The sequence below is a fragment of the Monodon monoceros genome, unplaced genomic scaffold (assembly GCF_005190385.1).
Source record: "Monodon monoceros isolate NGI ecotype Baffin Bay Population unplaced genomic scaffold, NGI_Narwhal_1 Super_Scaffold_21, whole genome shotgun sequence".
NCBI lineage: Eukaryota > Metazoa > Chordata > Mammalia > Artiodactyla > Monodontidae > Monodon > Monodon monoceros.
In genome coordinates this window covers 49,564,509-49,581,143 of record NW_021703778.1, presented here as the reverse complement: position 1 = coordinate 49,581,143, position 16,635 = coordinate 49,564,509, and the positions used below count along the sequence as shown (strand labels likewise).

Here is a 16,635-nt window from a genome sequence, read left to right as displayed (position 1 = left end):
ATTCTGACTGGTGAGAGGTGATACCTCATTGTACTTTTGATTTGCATTTCTCTAATAATTAGTGATGTTGAGCATCTTTTCATGTGTTTGTTGGCCATCTGCATTTGGTGTATATAAAGAATTAACTTCTCTTCTATGCATGTAGAATGATATCAGAGCATTTTTTGTGTTCTGCCGTTCAGATGAGGAATCCTTGGATTCAGCAGTGAACAGGACAAACAGCTTGCCTGCCCTCATGGAGCTGAGGGGACATTGTAAATAAACCAGTGAAGTAGAGATTGTGCTAAGTGCTATGGAGGAAACAGAGTGGGCCTATCTTAGGTAAGGGAGGGCCTCATTGAGGAGGTGACATCTGAGCTGACATCTAAAGAAGAGAAGGAGCCAGCATGGAGGAGCTCAGGGAAAAGAGTTCTAGGGAGAGGGAACAGCAGCCATAAAATTTATAAGTTTGGCATGAGCATGACTATGTTTGAAGTGATGATAGGAAGCTTCAGGCTGACATGAAATGTAGTTGGAGAGGCAGCTTACCTGCCTTGCAGGTCTAAGTTAAGTGCTCTAGGAAGCCTTAATGTTTTTAGGAAAATATTAATATGACATAATTTGCTTCTTAAAATACCATTCTTTGGTAATTTTTTATTTTAAAATACTTTCAGACTTATAGAAAAGTTACAAGATATACCAGTTGTTAACATTTAATTTATTTCTTTATTTCTCACTCTCTCTCTCTGTCATTATTTTTCTGAATATCTGAGAGTAAGTTACAAATGTATGATCCTTTACCCCTAAATACGTCAGTGCCTATTTCCCAAGAATAAAGGATATTCTCCTACATAACCATAGTACAATGATTGAAATTAGGAAATTGATATATATTATTATCTAATCTACAAACATTATCCGTATTTCTCTAATTATCTCCATAATATCTTTTATAGAAAAAAAATCAGCCATGGTCCAATCCATGAAGTCATGTTGACTATAGTCAACAGTTAGAGCAGTTACTTAGGCTGTCTTTGTCTTTCACAATCTTAATATTTGTGAAAAGTACTGTATTAGTCTGTTTGGGCTGCTGTAATAGAACACCACAGACTGGGTGGCCTATACAACAGAAATGTACTCCTCGCAGTTCTGGAAACTGGAAGTCCAAGATCAAGGTGCCAGCAGGGCTGGCGTCTGGTGAGAGCTCTCCCCTTGGGTTGCAGACCACCACCTTCTAGCTGTGTCCTCACATGGCCTCTTCTTTGTGCGTGTGGGGGAAGGGGGAGAGAAAGGTGTCTCTTCTTATAAGTACACTAATCCTATTGATCAGGGCCCCACCTTTATAACCTCATTTGACCCTAATTACAGCCTTAGAGGCCCTATCTCCAAATACTACAGTGAGAGTTAGGGCTTCAACATATGAATTTGGCAGGGGCCACAAATATACACTCCAATTATTTTGTAGAATACCTCCCAATTTGAATTTGTCATGTGTTTCCTTATGATTAGATTCAGATTATGCATTTGGGGCAGAAATCCCACAGACCTGACATAGAGCCCTTCTCAGTGCATCATATTAGGAGGTGTACGATGTCGTTTGTCTCATTACTATGAGGCTAAATTTGATCGCTTGGTTTAAGGAGCTATCTGGCAGATTTTTTCACTGTAGAATTATTATTCTTCCCTTTGTAATTAATATTTTGTGGGGAGATTCATTGATACTGTGAACATATCCTATTCCTCATTAAAACTTCACCCCCTAGTTTATAGCATCCATTGATGATTCTCACCTGAATTAGCTATTACTACGATGTTTGTCAAATGGTGATTCTCTGACTTCAGCATTCTTTCAACGTTTGTTTGTTGGCATTCTTTTTATGAGGAAGAGCTTTTCCTTCTTCACACTTTATTGTTCATTTATTTATATCAGTATGGGTTCAAGAAATCCTGTTTTACAAATATGTTACAATCCATTATCGTCATCAAAACTTAAATTATTTTGTATTTGCCAGTGGGAGCCCCTTCAAGCTGGCTTCTGAGTCCTTGATATGTTCCCATGCTTCTTTCTTTAACTTCTGACACAATAAGATTTTTCAGGTTCATCTTGTATTTCCCTGCTCCAGCTGTGGATTCAGGGAATGCTGGTTCCTCTTAGAAGAGAATAGCATTGATATTTAGACACCAAGATCTGGGTATTAAATACCCATTTTAAAATATGTATAGCCAGACTTACTGATCCTCAGAGTTGCATATTTTAATATTAAGAAGTTTAAGAAATTCAGGTAACTCAAGAATGATGTTGTGGGAAGAGACCTGGACTTTGCATCAGGGAGCTTGACTGTGAGTTCTGACTCTACCACTCGGTGATAAATCATCTCACCTCTCTGGCCTTACATTTCTTCTTTAAATTGAGGTGATCAGACTAGATTATTTCCAAGGCTCATCCCAGTTCTGAAATTGTCTTCCTACTGATACTTCTCTTCTGTCTACCTACTACCCATGCCTGTTGGCTAAAGCCACTGGAACTGGCAGGATAAAGGTTGGAAAATCAAAAGGCAGTATCTGGACTACACATCCTAGTAAATATGAAAGCAGAGGGAGGACAGGCTGCTCTTTCTGTGCACTGGTCCCCGATGCAGGTAGTGAGGACCAAGGCTCTGATCTGGGAGGCTGACTCTCAGACTGCATATAGCCCTTCCTTGGAAACTTGTGGTTGGGACAGATTCGCCATCAGATCAGATCCTACTCTCTTTTTGGCAAACTGTCTATCTAGACTTCTCAATGTTTTCATCACTTCTTTCTTTCTCATACACTGTATTCATTTGCTGTGTGTCTTCAAGGAAGCCATTCCCTAAACTTCCTGTCTCTAGAGGCAATAAATAGATGTTTCCCAAAAGCAGAACTACAAAAAGCCAATAAACACATGAAGATGTTCAGCCTCACTAGCTTTGCGGAAAATAAAATACAAACTAACACAAGGAGAAATGAGTTAACTGACAAATTGGCAAGTTAGACCCCAACTAGTGCTTGGCTCTGTGTAAGGGGCATTCCCTGCTCACACACCGTGCTGTAAGGGAGGTGTGGATGGAAGCAGCCTCTCGAGGAAGCACTCCAGAAAACTCTAGCAAAGCCTCAGGATTTTGCACATCGTTTACCCTATTGTCACGTTGGAATTCATTCTAAGAAAATGCTTATGGGGCTTCCCTGGTGGTGCAGTGGTTAAGAATCCTCCTGCCAATGCAGGGGGACACAGGTTCGAGCCCAGGTCCGGGAAGATCCCACATGCCATGGAGCAACTAAGCCCATGTGCCACAACTACTGAGCCTGTGCTCTAGAGCCTGAGAGCCACAACTACTGAGCCCACGTGCCACAGATACTGAAGCCCACGCACCTAGAGCCCGTGCTCCACAACAAGAGAAGCCACTGCAATGAGAAGCTTGCGCACCACAGCAAAGAGTAGCCCCTGCTCGCCGCAACTACAGAAAGCCTGTGTGCAGCATCAAAGACCCAATGCAGCCAAAAATAAATAATTAAATAAATAAATTTATATCTATAAGAAAAGAATGCTATAAAAAAAAAAGAAAAAGAGAATGCTTATGGATATGAGCAAATCTATCCACACAGGATGTTCAGAGAGAAAAAATTTTAAAACAACCTAAGTGCTCAATAGCTATTGGTTGAGTAACTCACTTATAATATATCCATACAATAAGATACTCTGCAGCCATAAAAAATTATTATCATAGAAGATGACATGGAGAAATGTTCACAAATTTTGAAAAGTTGCAAACCTATATGTAGCTTATAAGCCTATTTTTAAAAGGTAAAAATATGTATAGACAGATTCATAGGAATGAAGGATAGAGAGAAATTTAGCTGCCTAGTTGTCTCTAAGAGGTGAGATGGCAGGTGATTTTTTATTTTTTTACTCACCTGTATTTTGATAATGAGCATGTATTACTTTTGTAATAAGAAAAATGTTACTATAGGAAAAAACCACACCTCCATCTTCCTTCATCACTATGGAGTGAGCACAGTGTTCCCCAGCCTCTCTTGCTAGGTCAGAAAAGCAACTGTCCTGTGGTCAACTGTCTGGGTATGCATTTTTTGTCAAGAGGAATGTTGTTTCAAGGTGAAAGTGTTTCTAACTCACATGAGACCTTTGTGGAAGTGCGGGTCCTTTGAGCTTAGGCATTGACCAGGGGAGTAGGGGTGGGGGGTGTACTGGATCTTCTGCTGGGTCTTTTCCACAACTCTGTCCTTGTTCTTACGGTTCTTCCTCTGCTTTGCCCCCTTCAGCTTTGTACCTCCCACCTCCTCTTTTGCTATTCCAGCTCTCTATTACTGTATCACACTCTAAGACTTAGTGGCATAAAACAAAAACAACCATTTATTTTGCTCATGAATGCACAATTTGTGCAGAGCTCAGTGAGATCTGGTCAGCTCTGCTCCATGCAGCATCAGCTGGGCTCAACAGGTGTGGAGAATCTGATGACAGGGTGGCGTAGTCCTGCAGTTGACCGATTGATGCTGCCACCAACACATTTCCATGTAGGCCTCTCCGTGGGGCCGCTTAGGCTTCTTCATGGAATGGTGGTTAGGTTATTAGTCTTCTGGGGTTGCTATATAGCAAAATACCTCAGACTGGGTGGCTTCAACAAAGGAAGTTTATTTTCTCACAGTTCTGGAGCCTAGAAGTCTAAGGTCAAGGTGTTGGCAGGGTTGATTTTATTCAGAGGGCTCTCTCCTTGACTCCCACTGTGTCCTCACAACGTGTTTCTCTGTGTGTGCCCATTCCTAGTGTCCCTTTCTCTTCTTACAAGGACATCAGTCATATTAGATTAGGGCCCCATCCTGACAGCCTCATTTTACCTTATTCACCTCTTTAAAGGCCATCTCTCCAAATACAGTTATATTCTGAAGTACTTAGGACTCCAATATATGAATTTGGAGGTGGGAGACACAATTCAGCCCATAACAAGTTCCAAGAGTGAGTAAAAAGTGGAAGCTGCCAGTTCTTTAAGAACTGGGTCTAAAAAGTGGCGCTGCATCATTTCCTCCATGTTCTTTTAGCCAAACGGTCATAAAACCCAGATTCAAGGAAAAGGGGACATAGACCACCATCTCTGTATGGAGGGAGCATCAAAGAATTTTGGAGCTGTATTTTAAAACTACCAGTCTTGCTTTGAGTGTATTGCTGCTCTAAGCTGACCTGGAGCTAGAATCCATGGTTCACTATTCTCTTTGTCCTGGCTCCAGATGAAAATATGCTTTAATCCCTTAATGAAATCTGTTTGTAAAGTCCTGCTGACCTCATTTGCTGTGCTAATATCCCAGCTGCTAAAGAAGGTGTTTGAATTGAGAACTAAAGGGCGTTATTTGAAAACTATCACCATTCGCCCACTTGTTGTGCCTGAATATGTAGTAGCTGTTCATTGATGGGCAACGTCTTTACTCCATAACGTTTTTCACTATTTACTATAAATTTAAATGTACTATAAATTTTACTGGTTTTTTAATGTATATTGTCTATTTCACCTGACCTGATGAATATCCTGCCATCCAAGACAGATCTTTGTTTTGTTCTCTAATGTATCACAAGTCCTTAAAACCATGCCCGGCCCATAATCAGCACTCAATAAGTGTATATTGAATGGATAAAAATACAAGTTGATTTTGTGCTTTGCTGTCTAACTGGTGAGCCCATTTCCCTTCCTCCAGTATAAACAGGCTCTCCAGGAGCTTGTGCGCTGTGTGGCGCTGACAAGGATCTGCTATGGTGACTCACACTGGAAACTGGCCGAGGCGCATGTTAACCTGGCTCAGGGTTACCTCCGGCTGAAAGGTGAGTCTGCCTCAGGCTGAAGAGGATTGGCTGGTTGGTTTCTGCTCTTTTCCTCAAATTTGACTTAACTTTAGAAGGATCAGGTTTTCTTGGACATTCTCCTCTCTACACATTGAGAGCTATTTCCTCTCACAAAGAGTCAATACGATTTTTTAATACAATATGTAAAAAAGAGAAGGAAGACTTTAGCCCTCTGAGCCTTGATTTTTATGATCTTAAAAGTAGTTCTTGGGAGATAATTAACTTGTTAGCTTTGAAGGCATTGTAGAAATGGCCCAGGGCATAGAGTTGGGGCCTAAAATAGGATCCATTCACGTACGTATTGACGGAAAGTCTCTTGCCTATAAGTGACACCCCCCCAAAAAAAATAAGAGGCTAAATCAAGCTGGCAATAAACAAAAGGTAATTCATTGACCCATACACTTAAAAATCCAGGGGTAAAACTTACTGTAGACTTAGCCAGATCCACTTTTTCAAACGGTGTGATCAGATTTCCGTTCCTCCCTTTTCGTACCACTTGACTCTGTTTTTCTCTGTATTGGCTCCATTCTTAGCCAAACTTTGCCCACGTGGTGGCAGCAAGGTTGCCAGCAACTTTAGGTTTCCCTCCTCAGCATTCCCAGGAAAAAAAGAGTGTCTCTCCTCCAAAATCTCAGGGTTTGGGGATTCTTATTGGGCTGATGTGGGTTGTATGCCAAAGAAAAGAAAAGAGTCTGATTGGCTAGACCTGCCTTTTGGCTCCACTGGATCCTTGGGGAGAGGCTGGCCTTGGCTAAATCACAAGGACTGAGTGTGCAGGGGCTGGGCATCCTCAAAAGAAAACAGGGGAAGGGAGAGTGGATGCAGAGAAGGCAAAAACATGGACTGGCAACCTAGGACAAGAGGTACAAGAGTACATCTCTGTACTCTGTTTCTTTAATTGAAAAGTGATGATAATGATGATGATATGATGGCACTGACTTCCCAGGATTGGCCCAGTGAATAAATAAACAAACAGAAATGAAAAACACCACAATGCTAAGCACACAATTGCCACCCAATAAATTTAGCCAAATCTGATTATAGATTGCTCCTACCTGTTAGATCAAAGACTATTAGAGGGGCTTCCCTGGTGGCGCAGTGGTTGAGAGTCTGCCTGCCAATGCAGGGGACACGGGTTCGTGCCCTGGTCTGGGAGGATCCCACATGCCGCGGAGCAACTAGGCCCATGTGCCACAACTACTGAGCCTGCGTGACTGGAGCCTGTGCTCCGCAACAAGAGAGGCCACGACAGTGAGAGGCCCGTGCACCGTGATGAAGAGTGGCCCCCGCTCGCCGCAACTAGAGAAAGCCCATGCACAGAAACGAAGACCCAACACAGCCAAAAAATAAATATAAATAAATAAGTAAATTAAAAAAAAAAAAAAAAAGACTATTAGAGCCAGAGGGGACGTTGGAGATCATCTAGTTCAAACCATACCCTTATACCCCCTATTTTCTAGATTCAGAGGAAACAACTAGTTTGAGTTGAAACAGCTTGCCTCAGGTCACACTGTTAATAGATAGCTGATCTGAGACTCAGACCTAGGATTTTGGTTGCCAGTACCAGTGTCCTAGCATCAGGGATTTTTTTTAATGATGTTTTTCTTCTACAGTCTGCTACCTTTCTGCATTATAGTCTTTCTTTCTCAATTTAAAGTAAGAGCAGTATCTACTATTTATTAAGGTCTTATTGAGTGCCAGGCACCATGCTATTTTCCATGTATAATTTCCTTCAATCTTCACTACAGTGCTATGAGGTGGGTAATGTTATTATCCCTGTCTACAGTCGAGGAAGCTGGGGCCAACATTTCAGGTAAGTGGTGGAGCAGGGAATTCACTCTGAGCAGTCTGATTTCAGAGCTAGTGTTCTTGAACCTCAACCCATGCTGCTTCTTGTAGATTGAGTTCAAGTTTCTTGAGGAAATGGACCAGAATTCATCATGTCTTTTATAATGTAGCATACATTATTGGCACTAATAAATTTCTGGTAGGTTGATTGTGTACTTTTAAAAAAAATAAGACAAAATTCTGTAAGTGTTCCTATAGGAATAGCATACCCTGGACTTTCTCCCTCAGAAAATATATTCTGTTTTATAGACATAGGAACAGAATGAATTTCATAATTTGACAGCTCTTTTTAGAGATTTGAGATACAATTCCATGTAATGAAGAATGTAAGACCAGGAGTATTAGGATGTGGGTGGAAGGGTGTGTCATTGTGGGGAAGAAGATGGGGATATGGGAAAATGAAAAAACCTGAGACCTAAATAGTGATCCTCAGTGTCACCTTTACCACAAATGAATATGCCAATGGAAGAACGCTGGAACCCACCGGGAATTAGTTCTTGGTAGTAACTGTTTTTAAACTTCATTTGATTCGTCTCAGTCTATTACCACATAGAAATAAGAGATTGTAGCACATCAGCCCCTTACCTCATTGGAATTGTTTGTCAGTTTTTATAGATACCGTCATATTTGTATTATGTTAAAATAACTCTCTAAAGTTATGATTATGGATGGGTGAGCAGAAGATTCAAAATTTTTAGTATTTCATTAAGATTGCTGTCACAAAGCCAGGATTAAAATTCATGAATATTTTATTTCCTGCCCAGAATGCTGTAGTCTTTGTATTCCATTTGTTTTTTTATAATTATTCATAACATTTTACGTCTGATATTGGTGAAGTTTCAAAGCTGTTCATTTCCTGCTCATTCTGATTATTTCTAAAAAGACCATTGTGGGAAAAATTTTTTATCTTGAGTCCTAGGTGTGAAACACTTCTTTGTTTCTTATAGTCATGATCGTATTTCATGCTGTCCCGATATATCTCCATGTGCCACTTGATGATATATGAAGGAGACCTCATCAGATTCCCTGGCCAGAGATAACTATATTCCTGTCCAGCTGAAATGAAAGAGAAACTGAGACTTCTTTTTCTTTGTCCACAGGACTGTCACTGCAAGCAAAACAACATGCAGAAAAAGCCAAAGAAATCCTCACCAACTTCATTGTGCATCCCTACAATGACAATACAGATGTTTTCAAATGTGCGGTTGAGTTATTCCATACCATGGGGAAAACCTTACTCTCCCTTCAAAAGTATCCTTTTGCCTCTAATCTTTACAAATAGAAATACCGTTCATAATGCTTATAGTTAATTTTTAAGGCCAAATCAAAAGATGACAGGTGACTCAGGAAGGGTGATGGGAAGTATGAGAGCCAAGGATGTCCAGGAACTAGGGCCCCAGAATGTAGCACGAAGTGTAAAGTTTCCTGAACACAACTCAGGTTTAAGGAAGCTTCAGAGAATTTGACAAAAGCAGAGAGACTTTCAAAGGAGCTGCTGCAATGTGGAAGGATTATAAAGGAAGAATGGATAGAAATTCAAATGCAGATCAAATTGTCATTTGCACGGTAAGTTTTCAGTTTAGGACTTTTTGTATACGTGATTCCTGGAGGTTCTTTGCCAGAAGACTCTGTCTTCAGGCAGGAGGAGCTTCTGCATGGTGCTGTGTCGGTGGCTTCTCCATGGCCATTGTCCAGAATTAAAAGAGGAGGACGACAGCCACATCAGAGCAGCCACAACCAAGGCATGTACGTCAGTGGCACTCTTCACTAAATGTGTAGTGCTCTCATACCCACCCCTGGGTCCTAGAGTCCTGATGTCATTCTCTTGACTTCCTATTTCTTGCCTGCTCTCCCTGCCCCTCTCCTCCTGCCCTTGTTTCCTTCCCTCCCCTCCCCACACCCCCATCTTCCTTTTTTCCCCTACTGTTCTAGTCTAAGATATTTCAATACATTGATTTTACGATTAGGGACTCAAAGGAGAAAGATCTTAGAGATATCTGAATCCATGAGAATGAGAAGATTGTTCCTTGTTCTCCCTACCCCCAACCCACACTCACCAAATAAATCCCGGTGGAAGAGATATAGTGGCTGGAGCCTGAGGGAGAAGGGGCCTTGGGTAGTCAGCACATTTATCCCTCGCCAAAGGCCAACTCCAAGCCAATTCCCCAGAGCAGTGGGGTGACAGAGAATGTACCCACTCTTTGGAAGGATGTGTTTGTGGGAGGAAGAGGGCAGAGAAAGGTCTATTCTAGAAGAGGCAGAGAATCCCCAGCAGACCTACGCAGCAGCCTTTAACCAAGCCTGGAAGAATTCAGTGTAAATTAATAATCAGACTATACGTATAGGTTGATTCCCAAGAGAACTCAGGGACACAATGGACTCATTTTAAGAAGGAAAGGACCCTGAAGGAGCACACCTAATGCTTCCATATGAATGGGAGCTGGGAAGGACTAACTTTGACTCATGCTTTTAAAGATATTTTTGTGATCATAAGTCCACTCTTGTTAATTTGTTTGTTTGGGAGTGTTTTTGGATATGAAGTGCAGAGAATTCATCAGTCCATGCAAACCTTTGGTACACTTTTTTTTTTAACATTTTAAAAAATTAATTAATCTATTTATTTTTGGCTGAGTTGGGTCTTCGTTGTTGCGCACGGGCTTTCTCTAGTTGCGGCAAGGGTGGGGGGCTACTCTTCATTGTGGTGCGCGGGCTTCTCATTGAAGTGGCTTCTCTTGTCGCGGAGCACGGGCTCTAGGCACGTGGGCTTCAGTAGTTGTGGCACGAGCGCTCAGTAGTTGTGGCACGAGGGCTCAGTAGTTGTGGCTTGCAGGCTCTAGAGCGCAGGCTCAGTAGTTGTGGTGCACGGGCTTACTTGCTCCGCGGTATGTGGGATCTCCCCGGACCAGGGCTCGAACCCATGTCCCCTGCACTGGCAGGTGGATTCTTAACCACTGCGCCACCAGGAAAGTCCCTGATATGCTTTTTTAAATTGATTTTTTCCTTCCATCTCTGATCCTTACTCTCATTCTGTCACATACAGGTCATAGATAACCTTTTTAAACGATGATTTATGTCTTTAAATATGTATCTCTGAATAATAAATAGCATTGTTTTCTGTATTTATATGTTTTAGGTTTATATAAATTTGCAGTATGTGTCTCACTCTGTTTCTCACTTTTGTCCACTCAGCACTGTTTTTAGTTGTTGCTGCTGGCTGCTTTGTTGTGCTCCATAGAATGCATCTGCCATCCTGTGCTTGTCTGTCCTCCTAGCAGTGGGCATTCAGCTCATCCCCAGCTCCCAGCTCCCACAATGGTGCTGCCATGAACATCCTTGTGCAGCTCCACTTAGGAGGCTCAGAGAGACTTTTCTGAGTTTATACTCTAAGGGTAGGATTGCATGGTCACAGGGTACACTCATACTTCAAGTTCACCACACACTGACCAATTGCTACACCCATCTGCATTCCCACTTGTGGGGCACGTGGGTTCCTGTTTTCTCACATCCCCAACAATGTTTGGCATTGTTGGTCTTTCTAACCTTTGCCACCTTGATGCATATATGTACTATTTAATTACTTTTCAATTCTACTTATGTTTCTCTTATTAGTGAGTTTGAGTACCTCTTCATATACTGCTTAGCCATTGGATTCCCCTTCTGTGAATAGCCTGTTAGCATTCTTTCTCATTTTTCTTTTGGGGTTTCCTGTGCTTTTCTTATTGATAATTGAGATTTTCTTATATATTATAAATTAGCAATATTACGAATATTTTCTTATATCTATCACTCATTTATTAATTTTGTCTATGGTGTTCTTCATGGCATGGAACTTAATTTTTCTAAAGTCAAATCCATTAATTTTAACCTTATGATTTATGCTTTGAGAGTTTCCCACCCAAATATTAAAGATATTCTCCAAAATGTCCATGTGAGTCTTGCTTTAACCTATCCCACATGTTTTAACATGTAGCACTATCACTCACATAACTTAGTTTATAAATTACTCTTTAATCCAGATATTATTCAAATGATATGTGTTCTAGTTTGCATATATATGGGGTTCTTTCAAGATATTCTGATGTTACTGATTTTTAATTTTACTGCATTGTGAGCAGAAACATATTTGTATAGTATCAACTCTCTGAAATTTACTGACGCTTCCTTTGTGACCTAGTCCATAGTCAATTTTTGTGAATGTTCCAAGTATGCTACAAAAGGAAATTGTATTCTTTACCTGTTGTGTTTAAGGTTCTAATAAATCTGTATTAGGGTAACTTTATTAATTGTTACTCAGATTTATATATATTTTTACCTTTTGCCAATTTGATACATTAGCTTTTAAGGTAAGTGTGCTTAAATTTCGAACTATAATTATTGATCCATTTGTAGCTTCCCATGATTCTGCCAGTCATTTTTTTATATATTCTGATATATTCTGTTGGGTGGGAGTAGAATTAAACAGCCTGTCTTCTTAATCTGTTATTTTATTTGTGAGTATATATTGTTCTTCTTTGTCCCCTATGTCTGTATCTATTTTGCCTGATATTAAAATTGATATTTTAGCTCTCTTGGTAACAATTTTCCTATAATACCTTTTTCCATCTCTTAATTTTCAATCTCCTTATTTTTTTTGTTTTAATTACTGATATATTTGAGTTTTTAAATTTCCTTTTGTCCTACCAGTTTTATGTTCCTTGCTTTCTCCTTTCTTGCCTTCCTTTAGTTTAGTCAAATATTTTTGTCATCCCTTTCCCTATCTATTAACTGGTAAGTTATACATTATTTTATTTTTCTTCTAGTGATTACCATAGAATATGTCGCTTGTATCCCTGACCTATTACACTCTAATGCAATTAGCCAATTAACCACTTTCTGGACAATGTAAGGGACTTTGAGTATGTTAATTCTCTCTTCCCTTCTGCTTGATGCTATATTGTTTTGTACTTAAATCACCATATGTTTCATACCACAGACAAGAAGAAAGAGGAAGAAGATATTTGTAATACATATAATTGACAAAGGGCTCATGTCTAGAATCTGTAAAGAACTCCTATATATCAATGAAACAAAGACAAACAACTGAATAGAAAAGTGGACAAGAGACTTTTTTTTTTTTTTTTTTTTGGCCGGGCCCTGTGGCTTGCGGGATCTTAGTTCCCCAGCTAGGGATTGAATCATGGCAGTGAAAGTGTCAAGTCCTAACCACTGGACTGCCAGGGAACTCCCTGGCAAGAGACTTTTCACAAAAAAGGATACCCACATAACTAAAAAGATATTAAATGACATTCTTCTCATCAGTCACCAGGGAAATGAAAATTAAAGTCATAGGATACTACTACATTTCCACTAATATTGCTAAAATTTTTAAAAGCCTAATAACATCAAGCTGGCAAGTATATAGTGCTCTCATATGTTTTCTCATATGTGGTTGTTTAGAATATATTTGGTATAACTACTTTAGAAAACTGGCATTATTACTAAGTTTAAATGTTTGAATACCCTATGACCCAGCAGTATCACTCCCAAATATACACCCAACAGAAATGCATACATATGTTCACCAGAAGACACAGCCAAGAATGTCCAAAGCTACGTGTTATTTGTAATAGCCAAGGACTGGAAACAATCCAAATGTTCATCAGCAGTAGAGTAGATAAATTGTGATCTGTTCATACAAAGAAAATGATGAAACAACTCCTATGCTTAACATGATGGATGACTCCCAAAAACATAATGTTTGTGAAAGAAGCCAGACTAAAAAGAATTCATACTGTATGATTCCGTTTATGTAACAGAGGAGGAAGGGGATAGTGACTGGGAGGGCCGACCAGTCCAGAATTTCTTCCTGCCCAGAAGTAGGTATTCTTCTTATATTGTAAAACAGAAAATATAAAGATATGAGGTCCAAGATATGATATTTGTTGCATATGTTGTGACCTAATGCTATAAGTACTTAATGTTGAGCACTTGCTGTAAAATTGAGTAAATTACCCTCTGCCAAAATCCACCCCTCCTGAGTGCTTTCCAAATTATCAGTACCAAACCTTGTCAGCAGATGGCGGGCCTTGTACGCATATGTGCTGAATACCCAACAAGAATTTAAGTTAATGTTCCAAGCTGTCCTACAGTTTTGTGTTTAAGGGAGCCGTTTTAAACTTCACTGCTTCTTTTCGTCCTGATTCTTCACTGTAAGATATTCATTGGAACATGCATGTTTAAACTGCATGGTTTTCATGCAATCACTTTGTTTCCTCAGTGAAGTGTGAATATTTTGTCCAAACTGATCTGCTTTAGAAAGTAACAAGGCTTTGGTTTTGTACATTTCTACAAATATGCTCACAACCACAAGGGCTTTTTCTTTTGCCCGGTCTTGGAAGTGGAAGACCAGGATAATTTCTTAGGCAGCTCTCGCGGGATTTGTGTTTCTCTTAAAAGGGTATCTTTCAGTGCATCCTCTTCCTGCTCCTGCCTCGCCTTTTATGGTGCCCATCAGGCTAGGACAGTTCTCTTCTCCTTGGGCGGACAGTTCTCTTCGCCTTGGGCTGACAGATAAGGGCTGCAGGGTGACTCACGCTCCGTGCCTTCCATCCCTAACTGTGGCCTGAAGCTTCATTGCTTCTACCTGCCCTTCTCTGTTCCAGCACTACTTCATTCAGTAATTATTTATTAACTTTGGAGAGTGAATCCAAATCTTGTGTTCCTATGTTGCAGTTGTTTTTTCAAATGGGGCCAAGGTAGTCACTAGTGAAAGCAAGCAAATTTTTTCAGTGTTAAGGATTATTTTCTATCCTGGTTACTGGTAGATAGATTCCCCAGAGACAGATAGGGTCTTTATAAAGGCAGGAGTACACCATTGTGCACATACACACACACACACACACACACACACACACACACACACACCCCTTTTAAAATAATCTTTCTATGTGGCATGATGGTTATGGCCTATTGAGACTGCTGCTCTGGAACATGTGACCTGTCCCCAGCTTTCTCTGTGACTGCTTGATTTGTCATCTTTGGAGTCCTCCACAGCTTACCCAGAGAGCACTTTGCCTGGCCTTGCTTGCTATGCTGAACTAGCTCTCAAGTGTGCCTGTGATAAGTAAATGCTCCTCAGAGCATCCACAGGACACCTTCCAGGTATCTCTAAGGTATGTGCCATGATATATTTGACAATATGGACTTAGAATCAGGTCGCTCTTGGTTCGTGTCAGCATCCATTCAACCTTCCCAACTGAAGGACCCTGGGCAAGTCCTTCCTTCTCGTCTCCTGTTGAGGTGGGAATGATCAGCCCCCAGAGGGTTGCTGTGGTGATGAAATGAACCCTACATTAAAGCATCTGGGTATGTGGTAGGCCTAAAAAAGTAGCTATTATTATTGCTACTGTCTAATTGAGCATTTTCCTTTCTGCCATTTCATCCTAGAAATGATTTGATTTTAAAGTATGTAGTACCGACATCACAGAATAAGATAGACTGCCCCTGTCTTGCTATATTCTTTCCTGTACTTTTTTTTCCTGTGACTTGAGAAAGCTGTTTTGTTTCATTTTGTTTTTTTGTCTTTGCTCTTACGAACCACCTAAGCTAAAAATCAGATATGTATATATCTGTATGTAGATATGTGTATATACATATACACATGTATATGTTTTAAGCTCGAGTTTGCTTCTTTGTCTTGCTTTCTCTAGATTCACTATAGTCACAAGATTTGGAAAATGATTCTAACACAAGTTTTCCAGAGAGGAAAGAACATGGGAGAGGTTTCTCCCTTAGCCAGTACTTCCTGGGAGGGGGTAGAAGATAATGGAGAAAATAGTGGCAAGGGGGGCAGTGTCTATATCTACCTGCCATCACCTCATTAGGATGGTGGAATTCTACTTAGTTCCACATGTTTCCCAGAATACATTCCCAAGGCTTTTATTGTGAATTTTTGATACTTTGGTAAATAGCCTTTGCTTTTACCATTGTCCTCCCTTAATTGGTCCAGTCAATAACCTCCAAATCTAGCTTTTGCTTGCTCTACTCAGCTTTTATTTTTTTAGTTCATGCCATCACCTAGAGATATGTTTCTTTTTTTTTTTTTTGGCTGTGTTGGGTTTTTGTTGCTGCTTTTGGGCTTTCTCTAGTTGCAGCGAGCAGGGGCTACTCTTTGTTGCGGTGCGTGGGCCTCTCACTGTGGTGGCTTCTCTTATTGTGGAGTATGGGCTCTAAGCACATGGGCTTCAGTAGTTGTGGCACATGGGCTTAGTTGCTCCACCGCGGCATGTGGGATCTTCCTGGACCAGGGCTCAAACCCATGTCCCCTGCATTGGCAGGTGGATTCTTAACCACTGCCCAACCAGGGAAGTCCCAGCGTTTCTTTAAAGAATCACTTTCTCTGCACTTATCTTTTGGGCATAAAGCCTCTGACAAATGCTCATGTGCTCAAAACCCTCCTTCTCCCTTTCCTACTTCCAGGAAACACCCCACTGCTCTCCAGAGGAGATATGTCTCCTGTCAGTTCCTCCCATTCAATGCTATGTGCCTAGAATGTTTTATGCTTATTTAACAAGAAGGAAATAATTTGATTTTTCCTGGCACTCTTTGTCATCCTGTATTCCTGCGATTGAAGAGACGCTCTTACTTTATACAAAATCTGTTTTTTTAATCATTTTTTTAAATGTGGGGAAGCAGAAAAACACATGGCACAGATTACTTTCATATATTTTATCTATTTTCTATTATTTGAATCCTCTAAAGCTTTACTATTTTTATTTTTGTTGAAGTATAGCTGATTTACGATATTATAGTGGACTGAAACTAATTTCATAGTGATTCAATATTTTTATAGATTGTACTTCATTTTAAGTTATCACAAAATAATGACTAAATTTCCCTGTGCTGTTCAATATATCCTTGTTGCTTATCTACTTTACACTTAGTAGTTTGTACCTCTTAATCCC

At 40.3% G+C, this 16,635-nt stretch overlaps 1 protein-coding gene across 5 annotated transcripts in view; it reads left to right on the top strand.

Annotated features, from left to right (window-relative positions):
- TTC23 (tetratricopeptide repeat domain 23) overlaps positions 1–16,635 on the top strand; it is a 112,972-nt gene that overhangs the window by 36,836 nt on the left and 59,501 nt on the right. For all 5 annotated transcript variants that reach the window (XM_029238869.1, XM_029238868.1, XM_029238870.1 and 2 more), the window contains 3 exons: positions 5,701–5,824; positions 8,794–8,944; positions 9,134–9,259. In XM_029238869.1, coding sequence (XP_029094702.1) covers positions 5,701–5,824; positions 8,794–8,944; positions 9,134–9,259 — 401 coding nt within the window. The remainder of the gene's footprint in view (positions 1–5,700; positions 5,825–8,793; positions 8,945–9,133; positions 9,260–16,635) is intronic.